The sequence below is a fragment of the Drosophila innubila genome, chromosome X (assembly GCF_004354385.1).
Source record: "Drosophila innubila isolate TH190305 chromosome X, UK_Dinn_1.0, whole genome shotgun sequence".
Taxonomy (NCBI): domain Eukaryota; kingdom Metazoa; phylum Arthropoda; class Insecta; order Diptera; family Drosophilidae; genus Drosophila; species Drosophila innubila.
The window spans coordinates 32,008,044-32,029,475 of NC_047626.1; the positions used below are offsets into that span (position 1 = coordinate 32,008,044).

Consider the following 21,432-nt stretch of genomic DNA (forward strand, 5'->3'; position numbering starts at 1 on the left):
ATCACGTTTTAGTACGAAAAACTTGTTTTTTTTTTTAGATATCTCAACCAATCTGACAGATAATGCACTTATGTCAGTCTAATACATTCTGACCAAAATTTTTTTCAAATCGGTTTTATTTCGAAAAACTTTTTTTGTTTTTTTTAGATATCTGAATCTGACAGAATATGCGTTAAAGTTAGTCTTATGCATTCTGACCAAGCTTTAAGCATTACGGCTGACTTTATTATATAGCTGTCATTGGCGAAAATTTAATGCCTCAAATCTTCGGAGTGGCGAACGGCTTCTAACTGCCTGAGCACAGGGTATCCTACTTTGATGTAATTGTGAATGGATTTTTAAATTTGGAGTAAGCATATTAAAATCCTTCTTTCAAAGTATCAAAGTCAGATGCATATGAAATTTAAAAATTTCTTATATCTTTAAAACAAAAATATATAAATTTAAGAAAATTAAATTCTGCACCATGCGCAACAAGGTTAAGCTTCTTGTTACTTAAAAATTTGTTTTTACGCAGTGCCGAATTGAATTTTTTTTAAATTTATATTTTTTTGTTTAAATTTATATGTTATATAAAATTTAATATTGTTCGTCACAAAATTGGGTATCAGGAAATTTGGGGTATGGAAAAACTTTTGTCACTTAACATTTACCTCGTAAAGAGGTTTGGAATATGAAGTACTGTTAGGGATACAAACTAATCCTTGAGCAGGTGCAGTGTCATTTGCATTTCATTTGCAACAAGAACGGGTATAGCCATAAGTAAATTATGTCAGTTAATTATACTGTACAACGAAAACAATAATAGAACTTATCCTATATCGCTTATACAACGCGAATGCAACAGACGTGAGAGCGGCCAGTGCAAAAATTAGCATGGCTTACATTACACTCTAAACATTTAATGAGGCTGCCCCCTTTCCGGATCGGTCTCCGCCCAAGTCGCCCTGTCGTTGTGTTGCGTAATTCTTGTTAAGCCGTCAATTCAGTTGTCGTTACTCATACGTACGGTTGCGCGGGTTTTGTGTGCATATGTCTCTGTACTTGTGAAAATGAATGCGCACCGTCACAGCATACCGACTATCCGAAACTCTAACTATATTACGCGTACAAAACTGTACGGAATCTGCGTATAAGAATTCTGAACAGCTTACGGAAATGAAAAAAATAACATTTTTTTTTTTTTGTAATTATCTTGTTATTCGACAATAGTTGATAGGGCTTTTGCCATGATTGATTGATTTAAAAATAAACAGTGTGGCTTTTTTTGGATAAAAATATGGAAAAAACAAACTGAAAAATCCGATTCAATGAAATCCGGAAGTATTGTCCCCCATTATGTGTGTTAAATCTCAATGCTGTAGTTTCAATGGCTCTTGGAGTGTTGTCACCAAATTTGGTAGAAAGCTAAAAAGTAATGATCCAGTTTGATTCCTATGACCCGGTATGGAAGGAAACCGTTGACTCTAGTCATGTTCGATGATTGATGCTCGCTTGATTTTCGACCGATCAGTCCTATGATAGCTAAATGATAAAGTGGTCCCATAAAAAAAAACGAAACAAACTTGATCTGCCTGTAATAACGAGGAACCTACATACCAAGTTTGTTTTTAGTCTCTAAGATCTCGGTGTTCATACAGACAGACGGACAGACGGACACTGCTATATCGACTCGGCTATTGATGCTGATCAAGAATACCTTCTACCTGTTACGCACATGTTCTTTAAACCAAACTTAATAGACCCCTGTACTTATTTGGAGTACGGGGTTTAAAAAAAAAAATTCTCACAGTGTTATTAAAATTATTTTTTTCGGCATAATAAAGTTTCAGAATAAATTTTGAAAAGTTTTGAAAAATGTTATTAATTAATCAAAGTTAAATTGCACAAAAGGGCTTATGTCTGCTGTAAGGAGTTCATACCATGCATCGAAAGATTGCGATTGCAGAACTCGCCGTTTACAACAGGCGGCTGGAGAAATGTGATCTCTGCTAATGGTTCGCTTCTGTGCAGACTGCATGGATATTACTCTCTACATTGATTCCGACTGGACACTTACACATACAAACAAACGGACAAAGCTAATTTGGTTCGATTACTAAAACTGATGATAGGAACGCAGATGCCTCCTTCTGACTTCTGAAAATCTACGTCTGTTAGGTTCGTGACGGAAGCAATAACGTCCACTTCCCCAATGTGTTTGAATTAGTTAAAGTGTTAATATCCGCATACGAAGATAGGAAAAAAGATGCAAAAGAAAAGCAGGAAAGATGTGGTAAAAGGTGGTTCAGGCTTGCGTTAAGTCGATGATCATATAGTTGTATGCAGACCCCTGTCTGTGCTACGATGCGAACATTCTCTGGTTGCTTATTGCAAACAAGTACTTCGACAAATGCATTTAAGCACTTTATTTTTAGTTTACCCGTTCATGTAAACGAGGCGGTCAATTATTTAATTACAATTAATTATAATAAATTATGATACATCACAATGTCCGTCATTATGTCACAGAGGTAATCCGATTGCCAGCATATTTAACAAAATTTTCTTTTGTTAGCAATTTTATAATGGCGAGAAAATGTTTTGGAAAGTAGCCCATGCTCGCCCGCTGTTTAAATAGCGCAATTAGCGAATGCCGAAAGTAAAAGTGTGTGTAATCTTGTACCGCGGTAATAGATATTGAAATGGAAATAAAAACGGTTGGAAGCGATAGGGGAAACTAGCTGAAGGGATTGGAGTAAGGGGTAAAATATTTGTTTCTGTTTTTTGATTGTGTGTGCCTGCAAATTGGGAATTGGTACTGTTCAATGAATAGCGAGCGTATCAAAATTCAAAATTTGGTCGACTCTCTTTTCGCCATTTAATAACGTGACTAGAGCCATGACATGTCCTTATGAGAAATACATCAAATTTTTAATACAGTGTTCATTTGGCATGCGTATACATCAATAATATGTTGGTAAGAGTACATGTCTCAGTCAATAATCTCATTTAAAAAATTCACTTATGAAAGTTGGAACAACAGTCAGCTGTGCTTTAACGACACCTTGAGAACCGATTCGAATCTCACAATTTGTTGCTGGCGACAGCGTCTGCTCTTAGCTTTCAACTACAACTCCGACTTCAGTCTCGGTCTGTAGCCATGACGACTGTGTTGGCTAACCTTCAATTTTATGTTCAGCTTGCTGCCAATTGATGCAATGACTGCTGACCGACAATGACGTCAATGTCTTTGTTTTGACGCTCTACGTGATGTATACTCAATCTGAGCGCCAGGCCATGTAATCACATACATTTTGTTGTCGTCGTGAAAATAAGGTGTGTTTTGTATAATTATAAAGATCGTTAAAACCAAGGCAGCAAATCAAATTGAAAATGGACAAAAAAGGGTATAACGTGTTTGGCAGAATGTATGTAACAGGCAGAAGGGGGCGTGGCAGACCCCCAAAGGATATATATTCTTGATCAGGATCAAAAGCCGAGTCGATTGAGCCATGTCCGTCCGTCTGTTTGAACGCGTCGATCTCAGAAACCATAAGAGCTAGAGATTTCAAACTTGGTATGTAGGTTCCTGGATACCATGGGTAGATCAAGTTTGTTTCTATTTTTGGATCGGATCACTATATCGTAAAGCTGCCATAGGAACGATATATCGAAAATAAAATTTTAGTATGCAAAAGTTTATTTATTTGTTGAGATATCAGAACCAAACTGGTAGAATATGCATGTGGGATGACCAAGTTTGGTAAAAATCGGTCCACTATCTCATATAGCTGTAATAGAGACGATCAATAAAAAATTTAGTCTTAGTATGAACAAGTTTTTTGTTTTTTGAGATGTCATAACCAAACTGATAGAATATGCATTTAACTTGGTTTTGTTCATCTTGGCCGAAGTTCGTTCAAATCGGGCGACTATATCATATAGCTGTCATACGACCGATCGGTCAAAAATCCACTTATAGTCTGAAAAAATTTTTTCTTATTTGAGATATCTTATCCAAACTGTTAGAATATGCATTTAAGTTGGAGCCCCCTGATTTAATTTGATATATTTATATTATCATAATTTGAAGAATCCTATTTAAATTGATATGTAACGCTAATTATACCCGTTACTTAAAAGATAAGTAAAAGGGTATATTGTGTTCGTTGGAATGTATGTAACAGGGAGAAGAAGGCATCTCAGGCCCCATAAAGTATATATATTCTTGATAAACATCAACAGCCGAGTCGATATAGCCATGACCATTTGTACATCCGTGAGATCGCCAATTAATATTATCTATTATCCCATTGAATCGCAGCTAGATGGGACAAGTAGAAAGGCAGTAATTGCGAATTAATGTTGTCAAATCAATACAAGTAATTTCTTTGAAGTACTTTTATATATATTGAAATATGTAACGGGTATCCTATGGTCGAGATCTCGACTATAGCCTTTCCGACTAGTTTGAGTTATATTAAATATAATGAATGTAGTTTTCCTTTTTTATGATCTCAAACTTGTGAGGCGTTCATTCTTTGGTAAATTTTCTTCAGATAAGTTTCTTGGAATACATGATTTAATTGAGTACGACAAATATTTTGATTTGTGTTATAAAATGCACATGGTAATGATTACATTTCAATAATTTTATGTTTTTCTTCAATGATAATTATAAGGTTTAAGGTATTTTAATAAAACTTAGACCATAATCATTATTTTTGGAAAAAAAATACAACTCAAGAGTAATGATTATCCCTTGAGTTTAATTTTTTTTAAATAATGATTATTTTTATTAAAAAATATAAGCAAGTTATAATTACTTCGTGTGGAGGTGTGATTTTATTAACTCAAAAATTTAATATAAAGGTTCGTATTGGCCCACTGAGTAAGAATATATGTACATACATATGTAAATTTTGCCCATGAAAAGTTTGCCCATTGAGAAACAATTTTTTAGCATACTAGTTGATGTAACATTGTGTTGCCCATGCATTGTTTTACTAGGTGTTGTTTACAGCTAAAATGTATCTCGTACTGTTTGGCCTTTGAGTTATTGCCAGGCAGTCAATGAATGAGAATACATGGCTAGGGTATAACGTAGTCTACGCGACTTAATAACATTTGCGGTGTTAAGAAGGTTTTCGCAGACGTCTTTGTTGTTGCACATGTCTAATCTCAAGAATTTTTAAGTAGTTTACAAAATATTTGGCAAATGTAATAAGCGAAATGTGGAAGTTGTCGCTTTATTTATAAGTTTTTACTGAAACATCTCAATTTGACACTACCTTATTCATTGGCCACATTTGGTGCGCAGTAAAATTTGCTTTGTCGGATATTAGCAGGTTTTACTACAATGCGGTTGGATAATGTAAACAACGGACTTAACCTGCTGTTGGTGTATGTTAGATGTGGATGTTAAAGTTGAATGAACGCAAACTCTGCAAATCATTTACAAACAAGCGAACGATTCAAAACAATTTAGTGGTAATGACATTTGAGAAGACTAATGATTTCATTTGCCAGTAGTCGTTAACTTGTACGATGTTGGTCTTTGTTGCCAGAGTCTTTGGGAGTAACAAGTACAGTGGCTTACAGTTTTTTTTCGTGCAGCCGTGATAGCCGCTAAGCTATTAAATAAAATACAAATTAGATGATGATATGTTTTAAACCAAACTCAGCATACGGTTGGGCAAACACCAAAACTCACAAACAAAAACACAAATACATTGAAGCGATCAGTTTTTTTGTTGCACTGAAAAAGTAAGTAAAAGTTAAACAGAAAATAAGAGTTCTTTCAGTGCAAGCTGGCCGACAAGGCAACAACAATTAACATTCGGATTAGCAGCGCGTTGCTCGCGCAACAATAAAGCCCATGAGAATGAGAGCGCGAGACAAAAACAAAATCGTTAAAACTGTTGTTGGTCAGTTTGCTCGCGAGAGCAGCGACAAATAGAAAGAAGAGAGAAGGTTCTACGCAGTGCACACACACTTAATTCTTTACATGTATTGGTATTTTGTATGCTGGGTGCCGTTCATGTATACGATTGCCGTTTTCCCATCTTGTTGGAAAATGCAAAAACAAAACGTACCTCTTGGGCGTTGGGCTAGGCATGCCTGTTTCAAGCGAGACACAATGACTTATTTGTTCACTTTGATGTGGCTTTTTTGCCCCATTCTGTAAATATTTCAGAACATATTTAAAAACAGGGAGATCCACCCCTGCTCGCGGTGTTGTGCGGCTACAGTTAGGCGCACTTGACAGTGGACACTTGTAAGCCGTTTGGCACGCCAAAGATTTGATGCCCTTGCAGAGCGCTGTATTATATTTTCGACTGATTGTTCCAATGTCATCTACATATGTGATATAGTGGTACAATCCAATAGAAAAAAAAAAATTTAATTTACGTACGCTCTTCAGCAAGGGCGTAGGCAGGGGTGGCAGAGGGGGGCACTTACCCCCCCTACACTCTGGCTAGCAAAATTTTAACTTCTAAAATCCATTCAAATTGGTATCACATCACATAAAATAACATAATAAAATTGAAACTCTGGACCTTCAATTGATTGAAAGTTGAAAGAGCAATTTTTTAGTATGTATTTTAATACCCTGTACGGGAAGGAGGCATGCCAGACCCGCAAAGTATATATCGAGCCTTATTTGCATAAATACGTAGTCGCCATTTTTCCGAAATTTATTTTTTGATACAAATGTGTTCATAGTTAAAAACCGCATCTGCACCAAAATTATTAAATTTTAATTTTATATATTTACGCAGATATTGGCCTGTCAATTATAACGTAAGCGACAGACGGCATACGAAACACGACACACGAAAATTAAAAAAAAAAACTATCCTGCAAAATTTACTCCCTCTTTCGAGGGCGTAGTTCGCAAAACACCGAGACAATTAATAACCAACTTACTTTTTTAAGTACGGGGTCTTAAAATTGGTGGTGATATGTGAATACTGGCAAGTGTCTGCCTATGTCTTAGACATCCCAAACAAATTTTATTCAAATCGGCCCACTATATCATATACCTGCCATACGTAAAAAAAACTTCTTTGTTCACCTGCGCTCAACTACATCACCGCAATCGAATCGAGCAGGGGGCGGAGCTCCCTACTGGATAAAAAAAACTTCCCATATTTAGATTCTATAATAGTATTATTTAACTGGCAAAATTTAATTTTGATTTCCAAGTGAAGGCATGTTTTTAAATCACTTAAAATAAAATTCACAAAACATCAATCAAACTGCAGTGGTTTTATTAAAGCTTATAGCAAGATGCATTTTGCCGTCCTCGAAATATTTTTGAATTTTAAATGAAGCATTATTATTAATATAATTCCAAACAAACCACTCAATTCACGTTGGGCAGGTTTGCAAATATGCCCAGCCTATTCTCCACCATATATTTTAGTGTCTAATATCTTATCGAAGGCTTAATTAATCCAATTATGTAAACACAGTAGCGAGAAAAAACATTATTATTTTTCTTGTTTTAAAAATTTATATAAGTTTGTGAAAGTATAATGCTCTTAAGATCGGCTGAGTGATTTTTAATGTTGAATAACGCACGCTCACCTCTAGAGAAAAGCTTCTAAAAAATGATAGCTTTTAAAAATTAAAAAAGTTTGATTACAGAAATATTTGTTAAATGCTGGTGACAACTTGGGCTCCAGGAACATTTGGTTCTACGCAAGCATAAGCAAACTCTTTTAATTTTTATTGCAATGATTTTGATAACTTTGAGCTGTGTTAGCATCTATTAAAGTACATTATTTTAATTTTTCCCTTTTGGAATACAATACATAAAAATTTTCTTCAAAATTTCTTTATTTTAAAGGATCTAGGAGGGGGAGGGGCAGCTGCCCCCCTGCCTATACCTGCGTACGCCCTTGATATCAACCCGAATCGTCCTGAGCAACTATTTTTTGAGCTTCTTCATAAAACTTTCATTATTTTTGTTCGTCCTTGTCAGGATAATCGACAGGACCAATAACAGGGTACAGGTTTTTTTAATACTACAAAATACAAATATTAAACAGCGGGCTGTTACGTCTCTGGACTAAGTATGAAAACGCCAGGTTTCAAGGTAGATATCATTTTGTTGATAAGTGTAATCTTTCAGCTGATTGCATTTTAAGTTTTATTAAGTATGGATTTTTATGTTAGGCAAGTAAGTATAAAGTGTGAAAATTGAAATATTCTGCACTTTATATATGTACTTTTGATATTAAATCATAAGTCGAACATAAGTCGAAACGAGATGAAAATTGAATTCAACGATTCACTTTGGCTTATTTCAGGAAACCAAGTAGGTGGCAAAAATCTTAAACTTTTGTGAGACATTGGTCTGAAATTTAAAATAATTTTTTTTTAAAGTAAAGGCGTAAATTACCTGTCAAGCGTAATTTTTTTGTTTTATCAACAAAAAAAGAGCGATACATAATTTGAAAATAAAATTGTATTTTCCTATTTTATGGTTTGACTTTCAGAAAACTATAATTTTAAAAAAAGCAAAAAATTGTTTTTTGCACTACTTTATTTAAACACGTTTGACCGTTAATTCACACGCTATCTCATGCTAATCATGCGGCCTGAAATTATAAAAATACATACTTACACATTTTTCTAAAAGTATTTTTTCATAAGGACAACGCTCACTGGAATACGGCTTTAAGTAAATAAAGTCCTTTGACTGCTCCGTTGTTGTGCTTTTTGTTGGTATTCAAATCAAAACAATATCTATAAAAATTTGTTGAACAAATTGCACGAATATGAAGGTGCTATAAGTTGGTTTAACATCTCGCAACTTGCCCTATTGTAAATGCAGATACATATAGTATGTATTAAAAGTATTAAAAGAGCGTCGCAATTTTAAATTAAACAGAGTACTTAAAAGATGCATATTAAATTAATAACTTAAGTTAAATATAAGATATATATTTTATACAATACACACTAAAATATTAAATCAAACTTATATGTCTATTAGAGCCCTACACAAGCTCACACTAAACCGAGTTAATAGTCAGAAATCACACTGTGCACACATTCAAAACTACTCTTTTTTTTTTTAAATAAATATTTCAACTCCTTATGAGTTATTGATTCATTGAATTCATTGACTCGAAGCTAAGCTGTCGTGTGGCTCAACTCATTTTGTAGTGTTACGAAAATCATTATGATTTTAGGACAGTCTCTCTAGTGTTTGCTCTCACACTCGTTGTTATGCTCTTGCTGAGCTATTTCAGTGTTGAATGTGCGAATCACACATTTTCAGAAATGAATAACTAGTGCAAGGTGAATTTGTAATAAGGTGACGTCCACGATTTGGTAAGGGGCCAAACAGTATTAGGTTCTTTCGGCAAGCGCTAAAAGGAAATACCAAACGACGTTTGCAAACATACTATCAAAAGCATGACCCCCGAAAGAGAGCAGCCGTGGTAGAGCCGGCTTCACTGTTGCCGATTTATCTTTTTTTCTGGTTTAAAAGTTTTTTAAAGCAAAGAAAATCACTAAAATCATAAATTTTTCTCTGAGCAAAGAATTTGACAGTGTTGATACTGTTCAATAGAGAGCTTGTCAATATTACCTGTTGCTTGTATTTGAAAGCTTTAATGGGAGAGACTGTGATTTTTCATTCTATCAATCAAATCATTTTTTGTGAGCCAGACTCACACTAGGTTTAGGTTAGTTTAAAAACAAAGTCATTCTACAGACAGTGTGAGGATTGATAGTGTTATGTTATGATTTGTTTTGGGATAATTTTTTGTTTAGTGTGCACTCATGCAGGGCTCTAATGTCTATCATGGAATAATCATTTAATGCCTAAAATAAATCCAAGCACAAACTCGTATTTAAATGTGGTTCTAAAAATAATGTAGTACATAAACCTTCATTCAGCTGATAATATAGAGGATCAGTTTTAGGCCGGTCAATGCTGCGTATGCAGAATAAACACCATGTACTTACAGTACAGTAATAGTCTTTTAACTAGATAATGATAAATCTAAGCGCCTGAAGTGCGGCATGAACCAATTCAGAGTTATTCAAAACGGAACAATACACCTCTGTATTTAAATTGGAGCTTACACTCAGTGGGTGCTTAGCCAAGTGTGCAACAAGCCGATATTGTAGTAAAATCTGTGGTTCTTATACGCCTCTACACATACAGGGTAGGCAACTTAAAAGATGATTTTTTTGGAAACAAAAACAGCTCAAATTAGTTGCTGGGAAACGAATTTTCGTTTAATTCTAATATGAAATATTAGCATCAAATAATTTTGTACTTAACTATTGAGGTAGTTAAAAACATTTTTTTGTTTATACAGAAACAATTGCCGGTTTCATTTGTCCATTTAATTGTCACACAGTTTCGCTTTCGAATATTACCAAGTATTGCAAATAAAAACGACATGCATTGTCAAGTGTGTGACATTTCTTCCTCTCTATCACTCTCGCTCTCTCTCAGTATTTCCCATGTTTTCCTTACCTCTGAATTCTCTCTAACCAAGTGAAATCTAGCGACATAAATTTTGCATTGTTCTCAGTCCCAGCATTTAAGATTTGCATGTGGCCTTGCCGCACAACTAGTAAAATCAAGTTTTTTGTTAGATAAGTGAAGTGTAAAATTATATATACACACACCCACACAGACAACCTCACACTGCAAATGTAGAAACTGGGTAAAATATGCGAAGAAAAAAGCTCTGCACGCAAAAGTAAAACAATTTAATTGTTATTCTTCATCTTCGTTGGAAAGAGAGACACGCAAACAAAAACAAAAAACCAAAATCCAAAAAAATAAAGTAATTACTTGGCATTGTTGCAGTCTTTGTTGTGTTGTGTTGTCTTTGGGTTGGAGAGTTGTTAATTGAGAAACCGCTGGTGACCAGAATACAATGTAGTCAACAGTTTGCTAAAATATATATAATAATTATGTATGTATGTATACTATTTTACTCGAACATAGAATTAGTACACTTCACTGAAGTAGAAACTCTTTAGAAATTATTAACAAAAATAATTATGTTATGTCGGATGACTCTCCAATCAGCTCTTTTCAGGAGAAGGAGCTCCGCACTCACAAATGCAGTTCGAATGACATTTTTATGTATATATAGATACTATTGCTTGGGGCAAAATACATCTCTCAAGAATGGGAGATGAATCGTCGACTAATTATTTAAGTGGTTCGTTTCTAGACTTGTAAAAAAAAATTTGTAACTCCTCGATGGGTCGATTCTCCTCTAGCAAGCGATCCAGCTTCAGAACAGACAACTTGTAATACCAGTAATCGACGTACTGTAATAAATGATGTTGATGTTGAACGTTAAGAGTCAACTGTTGCTATGTACATACCGCTTCCTGATAGTCATTGCCAACGGTATCGCAACGGCTAAGGATAATACTTATTGGATAATCGAGTTTCTCGCTGCATCGAATACGATAAATATCATGCAACACCTTGCCACTAAGTTGGGGGCAGTCGATGAGGTACAGTTCCGAGAGTCTGGGGCATATTTTGATAATGTCAACCAACTGGTATTCTTTAAGATCTGGACAGCCACTCAAAACAAGATAATTCACCACTCGTGGAATATGAAGATCGTTAATTTCGCGATCGTCGAAACAACAATTGTTCAACACCAAACCCTGCAGTCGGTGGCAACGACCCAAAGTAGCTTCCTGTATCCAGAATGGGCTATCAAAGCAGGCGCAATTCAGTTGAATGATCTCTATGGCATTTGACTTCACCCCAATCACATGACGCAAGCACTCGATGGTCATCTCGGGCGTTTGCTGGCCACCGGTTAGCTCAAGCAAATGAAGCAGTGGCAGTGACAATATTTGATCTCGAGCCTGCTGAAAGAGCGTCATGGGCAATGAGAGATCCTGGAGACGGGAACAATTGTCGATGCCCTGCAAATGCGCTGGTAGTTTCTTGAATTTGATGAACAGTCGTTTTAATTGTTTGCAGCGCTCCAATATACCAGTTAATGCTGATTGGGCCACATCGCCATGAAGCACCAAAAGCTCCAGTAAAGGGAATTGCTCTATAAAATGTACCTGCACCTCACAGTGCACCTTCAGACGACGCAGATTGCGCAGCATTTTCGGTAAGGCATGCAACGGCCACTGGGGCATCGTTGAACCGCCAAGAACGGCTGCAATGCCAATAACACGCCCTAAGCCCGCGTCCCCAGAACCATTCTCGTCTGAACGCTTTGGCAGCGACTCTGAAGACATCAGTAGCTCACAATGCTGAACATTATTGAGTGCCTTGATTCCGGCATGCTCTAACATATTTAGATTATCCTGCAGGCGATCTGCTGTGAAATATACGTACCGAAAATTATCCATCATTTTGTTGAGAAAATAGCTCAAAGGTTCGCCGCATAGCTCCCGCCCCAGCTGTCGAAAATCTAAGCGCTTGTAGGAGTTTCTCCAAATGCCTTCACAAATTAGCTGTATATTATCATGGTTGCGATAGAGTAGCAGCTGGTCGGTCATCGGTAATTTCATCATTAGTAGTCGCAACTGTCGGAGCCTGTTATCGTCCTGCTTTTTGCTCCTGGTGCTCCGATCATTTGGCTTCTGTGAACGTCGATAGTTTTCCATCGAGTAATTTACTTTCTTACTGCAGTAAAAAATATCGCGAAAATTAATAATAGTATAAATATATGATTCTATGATTTTTTTTTTCCGATTTATCAACGTGGCACGTGTTACTTGTGTGATATTTGTTGAATATACATACATTTGTGTGTAGTTCGGGGAATTATATTCTGACTGATGTGACTTCATCATCACTTTTTCCATCAGAACAAAATGAGATGTGCGGCCAGGCTTGCCACAATCTATACGATTACACCTAGTATAGGTACTAGTTCTCCAACATTATTTCTCAAACAATTTCATTGCTCAGTGACATCGCGTGCCGCACTGCTGACATTAGAAAGTGAGTGTGAACTTTCCCATTATTTGTTGTGCTCAGACGGCATTTCTTACCACATACATGTATTCAAACATATAGTATTGGTAAATACATATCTACTATTTATGCATAAAGTGATAGAAAAAATAATAGAAACAACAGGCATTTTAAGATTACAAACAAAATATTTAATTATTTAATAAAAAGATATCGGGACTGGAGTTTGAGTTTGGGTAAGCTTCTGTGCTTATTCCTGCAAAAACTAGCTCTATTCGCTCTATATATACCAAATTTAAAATCGGTGCACTACGTCATAAGATATAGTGTACTTTACTTGCGACGAATTGCCAAACGCCGTTTTTTTGCACTGCAGAATATAGTGAGCAACTTAATGCGCATTTTTCGATTAAAGAGCTTCAAGAGATTGTTTCAATCAACTTTTTATCAGCTAGAGACAACAATTTACTCCTAGAATATTATAATAATATTATCATATTAAAGTTAGTCTAATGTTCATATGTTGTCTATAAATTAAGTTTTAGTAAATGTCTATTGCTTGTTACCATATGGTAACGCTGGGAATTAGAAAATTGTTTGATAAAATTTTAATTAATTAAAAATTAAAATTTCCGCGAAATTTGTATACGTTATTTATATTATTATTAGGATTAGCATGGGTCATGGTGAACATGTCACTGATATGAAAAACTAAATAAAAACCTACAAAAATAAAGAAATATTACTAATATGAATATATTTTTATTTTATAAATCACTTTTAAAAACCAAGAGTTTTCTGCGATTTATTACAGACGGCTTTATTGTTCGGCCCATAAAAAAAATCCAACTTTTGTTTGTTACATTAAGTTTACAGAACCCCGTTATCGTTTCTATTGTCTTTTCTATCACTGTGTATGCCACGCCCACAGTGCAACATCATGTCTTGGCATTTGCATAATAAGTATGCTGTACTGTATATAATTGTTGTCATTTGGCCTGCCGTCTTTACAATTAGTTTGTTGCCTTGTTGAGGTAGTAGGTTAATATATTGTTTCTTAAATGTGGCACTTGTTTTTGTGTGCCATTATTGCAGTCCCACTCACACAAACACACACATGAGCTGCACTTGTACTACTTTTATGTTGGTTGTGTATTTTACTTTCTCATATGAAACCGCAAGTGCTTCAGTTTCTTTTAGCTTTTGCATTTTGTTTCAATATTTTGCTTGACCCCTTTCGAAATGTGATTATAAATTGGCTTACAAATAACTGACCCGCACTCAGCCTTGGGTTCATTTGAACTTTCACAGATTCACGTTTGCTTTATCTTAAAACCAGCGCACATAGCTGCCATTGATTACTGAATAACTGAATTCATAATTATTTCGTCTAACACTCTTTAACTATACCATGTATCGGCAGCATATTAATCAATGCATTCAGTATTTATTTAGTATAACTGACCCTTTATTATTATTATTATTATTATTATTATTATTATTATTATTATTATTATTATTATAATTATTATTATTATCATTATAATTATTATTATTATTCTTAAGAAAATAAGAAGTTTTTTGATTCGTGGCTTTTTCTATTTTCGATATAACACAATATCAAGCTAAAGGTACTCACTAAAGTTTGTGAGAAGCGAAAAAAAGTGATATATTGTTTGGATTGTTGGCATATTGCCCATATTGAAAGAGGAACACAGGCAACGCGCATATTGGGTCAATCTATAAAAATTGCAAAGAAATGCTTTTTTCATCCAAGTCGTATATGATGGTGTACTTCTACACTTATTTTATCAATTTTATCTTATCGTCTGATTTAAAGAAGTCCAAGCGTCTTCTTTTCATTTTACATTTCGCCATTTTTAATTCAATGTATTATCTCTTGTGTGCACAAGAAACAGCTGAGATTTCTCTAATGGCTGTCCTTACATTGAACACCACATAAATGTTAGTACCGCACCAGCGGAACTGAAGCCAGATAATTTATCTTTATCTTAAGGGACAAAGAACAAGGCTTTGTATTGGTGATGTAAATCCAAACTTAAGATCGAGTTTTATATCGAAATAGAAAACACCGAAAATAAGTTTTGAGCTGTCGATATATCGGAAAACAGTAGATCGATTTGCAAATATCGAGTTTTTGTAAACAAAAAAAAGTTTAATTTGAAAACGCAATTGTAATCACAAAATACACACGTACTTTTATTGGAAATCTTATTTTTGTTGCATCGTTTTCATGCCTAATTCAAACTTTGACAATATTGTAGTTTATTTATTACGGACGCCCATCAAAAATTGAACGACTAAACTTAATTCTGCAAATCAGCTACGATGAGCAATCCCCAGTGAGTTGTCGATTTTTTATGGAAATTTATTAAATCAACACAATAGATCGTCAAAAAATCATCGAGTTAAAGTACTCGATAACACTAGGCAACAAATTTGAACTTTTTGCCTATTAAACAAAGGAAGCTCATTTTTTTGGATAGATTTGGGGACACAAATGACGGAAAGCATTTTTTTTCTATGGCAGAGTTTTTTTTTAGATTTTTTTTTTTTAAATCTGTCCAAAACCGATTTTCAAAAGCTTTACTTTATTTAAAGGCTAATGAATATATCTATATTTTATTAATATACAGTCTTAGAATTAAACCAGTAGTTTTAAAGCTATTAATTTCTGAATTATGACATTTTGCTTAGCTTTTTTTTTTTATTTTTTTTTTTAAGCTTTTTTTCACTTTAAAACTCAAGGAAAACACGAAAAAAATAAATTAAATTTTCGTTTCTTAAGGGTGTTTATAGAGCGAATTGAAATAAGACACAAGAAATTCGTTTTGATATCCATCAATTTGGCTTTATTGGAAGGACAATTTTATGCCATTAATGTTTAAATATGATTTTCGGCATGTGGCCGCCGCGGCTGGCTCGAATATACCCAAGTCTAGAGGTCAAATTTTCAAGCACTTTTTCGAGCATTTGGGGACGTATGTCGGCAATAACGCGACGAATGTTGGCTTCCAAGTCCCCTAACGTTTGTGGTCTGTTGGCGTAGACAAGCGACTTCATATATCCCCAAAGAAAATAATTCAATGGTGTCAAATCACACGATCTTGGTGGCCAATTGACAGGTCCATTACGCAAATTTTCCCTTCAATAAATCGAGTGTGACGTGCGCTGTGTGGCATGCGCTGTGTGGCATGTAGCGCCGCGGCGCTACGTCTTGTTGGAACCATATCTCATCCACATTCAGACCATCCAATTCGGGAACAAAATAGTCGGTTATCATGGCTCTATACCGGTTTCCATTACCGGTACTTGACTCTTCAGCATCATTTCGGAAGAGGTATGGCCCAATGACTCCACCAGCCCATAGAGCCAGCGCCGTTGCGACGAAAAGTTGCTCGCGGGTCAAAGATTTTGTCGGCGCCCCCCTCCACCCCCTACAATTTCTGTTTAGCAACACATTTTTTAAGCAAATAAACAAAACAAAGTTAATTCCTTTAAAAACATATCAAAAATGTTTCCTAAAATTAATTAAATGTTACTACAATATAAACGCGATTACAACACTCGGCTACTTCGATTTTTATATTTTAAATATTAATATGAATGTTGATCTTCTTTTTTCTGAATAAATTTAAGAATAATTTGAGTATGTATATTAGGGTGCATAGATTTATTTTTACCAAGTAACCATAGTTCTAAAATCAATAACAATTCCCCGCTTTTTGAGTTGAAAATTTTTGTGTTTTTAATCCTTGCACGGACGAGAATTATATTTTAAAGACAATTGGTCTTTGATCTTTGTAATCGAAAGTCCGGGTCCTAAAAAGAGTTTTGATAACAATCTTGTCAAGATCGGACTAAAAACAGATATAAAGATATGCTTATAATTCATGATAAGAATTAAATAAAAAATACGTTTTTTAACTTAAGAAACGGGGACTAGGAATTGATTTTAGAACTTGGTGAAAACATCTTAGAATTGACCGTAGATTAAGAATTCGGGTCACCATTTTAAAATTTTTTTTGGTCCATACAAATCGATGCACCCTAATGTATGTACAATTTTTTTTTTGTCTAATAGCTCTAGGCAACATCCTGACCAAACTTGGTTAGGATCGGTCCACTATATCAGATAGCTGCAATAGATACGCTCAATCGAAAATTAAGACTTGGTATGAAAAAGTTTTTTGTTTTTTGAGATATCAAACCAAACTGTTAAAATATGAATTTAAGTTGATTTTTTACATTTTGATTCTGGTATCATATAATTGCCATAGGAACAATTGGTCGAAAATCAACTTTTATAAAAGAGTACCTGGGCACAGGGTATCGGATCCCCCTTGTTTCTTCTGAACTGAACCAAACCAACTTTTTTGTATAGATATGGGGCCCCATATGACAAAAAACATATATTTTTTCTATGGCAGAGTTTTTTTTAGAATTTTTTTAAATTTGCCTGTTTTTTTGTTACCGTGTTTTAAAGGTGCGCCGACATTTGTCATCATTACTCGAGAATGCGAAACTCGATTTTCAAAAGCTTCAATTTTTAAAAGCTATTAAATATTTCTGTACTTCATTCAAGCACAGTCTAAGATCTTAATCAGTAGTTTCAGAGCCATCATTTTTTATTAAGAAAATTATGATTTTTATACCCGTTACTTAAAAAATAAGTAAAAGGGTATATTGTCTTTTTTGGAATGTATGTAACAGGGAGAAGGAGGCATCTCCGACACTATAAAGTATATATATTCTTGATTAGCATCAACAGCCATGTCGATATAGCCATGTCCGTCTGTCCATCTGAGTGAGCTTCTAGATCTCAGAGACTATTACAGATAGAGATACCAAACTTTCACACACAGATCCCAACGGCGTTGGAGCAGGTAAACATTTTTTTTTAATTTTTAACACGTTTGTTTTTTTAAACAAAAGGATCTCAGAGACTATGAGGGATAGAGTAACCAATATTGGCACACAGATTTTATAAACCGTACGCAGATCGTTTGTTTTAAATGTACGCCACGCCCCTCTCCTCCCCCTAATCGCGAAGTATTTTGAAGATAATACGTTTTTTGTGATCATTAACGTTATCTATTATTATTATCTATTATTCCATTGAATTGCAGCGAGATCGGACAAGTAAAAAGGAAGTAATTGCGAATTAATGTTTTTAAATCAATACAAGTAATTTCTCTAGAGTACTTTTATATATATTGAGATAAGTAACGGGTATCTTACGGTCGGTATCTCAACTATAGCCCTTCCGACTAGTTGTTTACCTTTTTTTTTTTTACGGGTTTTTGGCTAAAGACCTCCAATATTTTGGGAAAAGACTCAATTTGGGAGAAGACTCGGTCGGTGGTTTAAACTACTTTGGTTCGGTTTACGGTTTCAGTAGCCCCTGATCCCAGAGTTTTATTTCGATCATTAAATACACGAATATTTTTTTGTATTTTCTTTAATGTATTTAATTTTCATATTTTTAAAGCTTTTTAGCTTTAAAACATTACAATCGGTAACTTTTTGAAGACTCTAACATATGAATTGGATTTTTTTAATAAAATCTTAAAAAAAATTTTTTTTAATTCACTTGAACTCCTACAATTTTTACATAACAAGGCTGTAAACCTCCATAATGTTGTAAACGGTTTGGCTTTGTGGCTCGAATTATAAACCAACACTTAATTTCGGTTCTCGAACCGGCTTATTTTATTGTTACATTTTTTTTTTTTTAATTTTATTAACCAATTATATGTAAGATTTTACATAATCTACGAGGTACGGGTATAACTTAAATCTGTTGAGAATGTGTTTCACTAACACGAGCCATCGTTTTGTACGTTAACTCTATGTTAAGATAGTATAACATGAATTTGACGCTTACAAGCAATACGCTAAATACAAAAGCGTGACGACAGTGGGATTGTACCATGATATGATTGTAAATTCTGGATCTAAAAAGATGGCATTTGAACTACAACTATTAAGACAAAGAGGAGAGTATTAAAGTCGTGAGTTTCATAAGTTTACATCTCCATGGACGCTCAAAGTGGGCGCGGTTGCTTTCGGGGTCGTGGGCGGAAAGCGTGAATGGCACTCTTCACTGATTTTAAAAACGGGTGCTATAAATAAACCTAACTTAAGAAAAAAACAGCGGCAAGTCGGTTTTTTTGGGCGAATTTCGGGTACCAAAAGTGGCAATGACTGGCCTGGTCATAGGCGACACTGCACAATGATTCCCAAAACTTGTTTTAAAAAAACATAAAGCGATTCCACGACTGGTCAATGAGTCGATGACTTCATCACCGCTTTGTTTTTGTTAATGTCTGCCTTTTGCATTTAAAGCAACTGTGACTCATGCTGCGGATGAGCAATATGTGTTATTATTGAGTTTACTTTAATGCGATCATCGAAAAACGATTCTAAATACAAAAGCTCACTCACTCAATTTGGCACATTTATTTTATCTTGCAGCGCCAATTAGTCCTTCCAAAATTACAGAGCGGGCAGCATCATGACTTTCTACTGGTGGTCCCATTGGTTTTGGATAACCTGTCTGAGTGGTAGGCATTCTATCAAATCTGAGCCTTATTCCTTTTCATTCGCATGTCCCTTTTGTAGTACAACTGTTGCCCAATGGCATCACAACTGTGGAAACATATCCCAGCCAGGACATAAGCCAAGAATCCACTACACAACTGGAGGGACAGGCGGCGGACCGGTTAAAAACAGTGGATCATGATGCTGATGCGCATCGGCAAACAACAAAATTATATCAAACCACGGCGAGCCAGACTTGGGCTACGGCCACACAGACGAATATCATGGACTTAACGATTAAGACAACGGCGACATCAAAGGTCACTCACTCTTATACAGAAGATGGCCAGCTGGGGAGTGCAGATGTCATGGAATCACCTTTATCTGACTCCCCCGACGACGATGGTGTTGAACTCCATAGGGATGAAATCGTAGAAATAGACGAAAATAGAAACGACGACAAGGAGGAGACAATTGAAAAGATGATACAGTCACACAATCAGTTCGAATTCAAGCGCTCAGCGGACTTTGCAGTTGTTTCGCCGGCGGAACAGCTTAACAACTATACGAATTTTAGTCGTAGCACAAGGTGAGTGGCTCATCTTACAATATACAGCAACTAGAAAATTTAGTGAAGTCAGTAGTTTTACAGCAATCTATTTTTGAATTACGAAAATTGCGTTTTTATACCCGTTACTTAAAAATTAGTAAAAGGGTAAAAGGGCGTTCGTTGAAACGTATGTAACAGGGAGACCCTATAAAGTATATATATTCTTGATCAGTATCAACAGCCGAGTCAATATAGCCATGTCCGTCTGTCCATCTGCATAAACAAAAGGATCTCAGAGACTATAAAAGATAATGTAACCGAATTTGGCACAGATTTCTATATACTCCACGCAGATCAAGTTTGTTTAAAATTTAAGAATTAGCGTTATCAATTAGTGTAATCTATTATCCCACTGAATCGCATCATGATCGGACAAGTAGAACGGCAGTTATGGCGATTTAATGTTTTCAAAGTAATACAAGTAACTTCTTTAAAGTACTTTCAAATATATTGAAATAAGTAACGGTTATCCTATGGTCGGGATCTCGACTACGGCCTTTCCCACTTGTTTTCATATGGTTATTTCTTTAACCCTTAAACCAATGGAATCGACATACGCAGAATATTTATCTGAGATTATGGGCTGAGCAACACGAATTTGATGTTGGTTTGTCGAAAACAGTTCACCTGAAAGCGCCAGGCGAAAAGTTAAATGACCGACTGTAGACGGTCTTAGTGGGTTAGTGGAGAAAAGTTAAATTTAATTAAAATATAAATAAACGCTTTAAATTAAAGTTAATGCTCAATTCTTTGGCCGAAACAGTTAAAAAAATAGTAAAAATTAATCATACATATATATTTTAGTTTTTAAGTAGTTTTTTGCTTTCGAGAAACAAAAACTTAAGTGGTATCGGACTTTTTCACAGTTTTTTAATCATCATTCAAAAATTGGTTTATTTAATCGAATTTCACATTTTCCACTGGTTGAACTGCTTTCTTACCAACGGCAAAGCTGGTAGTTGGCAGTGCGGCGGGGGTAGATCTTCGCTTTCCTTATCAAATTTCTCGGATTTGATTTTGAATTTTTTGCCATTAACGCAGACTCTACCTGCTCCGATTTATCGTGACATTGTCATATAACAATAAAAACATTAAAACACCCTCGCCAACATGTATACATTTGATTCAAAATATTGGAAGTGGGAAAATTTTTTTCACCTAAACTAATAAGACCGTCCACAGACGGTCATCACAAACAGCTTGAATTAAAGAAAAATCTTCGTTTTTAAATCAAATTTAGATTTATTGTTACAAAACAACTTTAAACATCTTACCAACAAAAATTCCCGACTCATTGAACTTCTGTAAAGTACTTTTTTTTATTGTA

At 35.0% G+C, this 21,432-nt stretch overlaps 2 protein-coding genes across 5 annotated transcripts in view; one reads left to right on the top strand and one right to left on the bottom strand.

Annotated features, from left to right (window-relative positions):
* The window catches only part of LOC117784764, a 38,215-nt gene that overhangs the window by 13,153 nt on the left and 3,630 nt on the right, over window positions 1–21,432 (top strand). For all 4 annotated transcript variants that reach the window (XM_034622580.1, XM_034622587.1, XM_034622595.1 and 1 more), the window contains exons 2-3: window positions 19,430–19,518; window positions 19,577–20,084. In XM_034622580.1, the coding sequence (XP_034478471.1) occupies window positions 19,470–19,518; window positions 19,577–20,084 (557 nt within the window). In that variant the 5' untranslated portion in view covers window positions 19,430–19,469. The remainder of the gene's footprint in view (window positions 1–19,429; window positions 19,519–19,576; window positions 20,085–21,432) is intronic.
* On the bottom strand, window positions 10,917–12,772 carry LOC117784756. The gene is made up of 3 exons (XM_034622568.1): window positions 12,758–12,772; window positions 11,359–12,637; window positions 10,917–11,301 (listed from the first exon to the last, which is right to left on the bottom strand). The coding sequence occupies exons 2-3, from the start codon at window positions 12,616–12,618 to the stop codon at window positions 11,179–11,181; spliced, it is 1,383 nt and encodes a 460-aa protein (XP_034478459.1). The 5' UTR covers window positions 12,619–12,637; window positions 12,758–12,772; the 3' UTR covers window positions 10,917–11,178.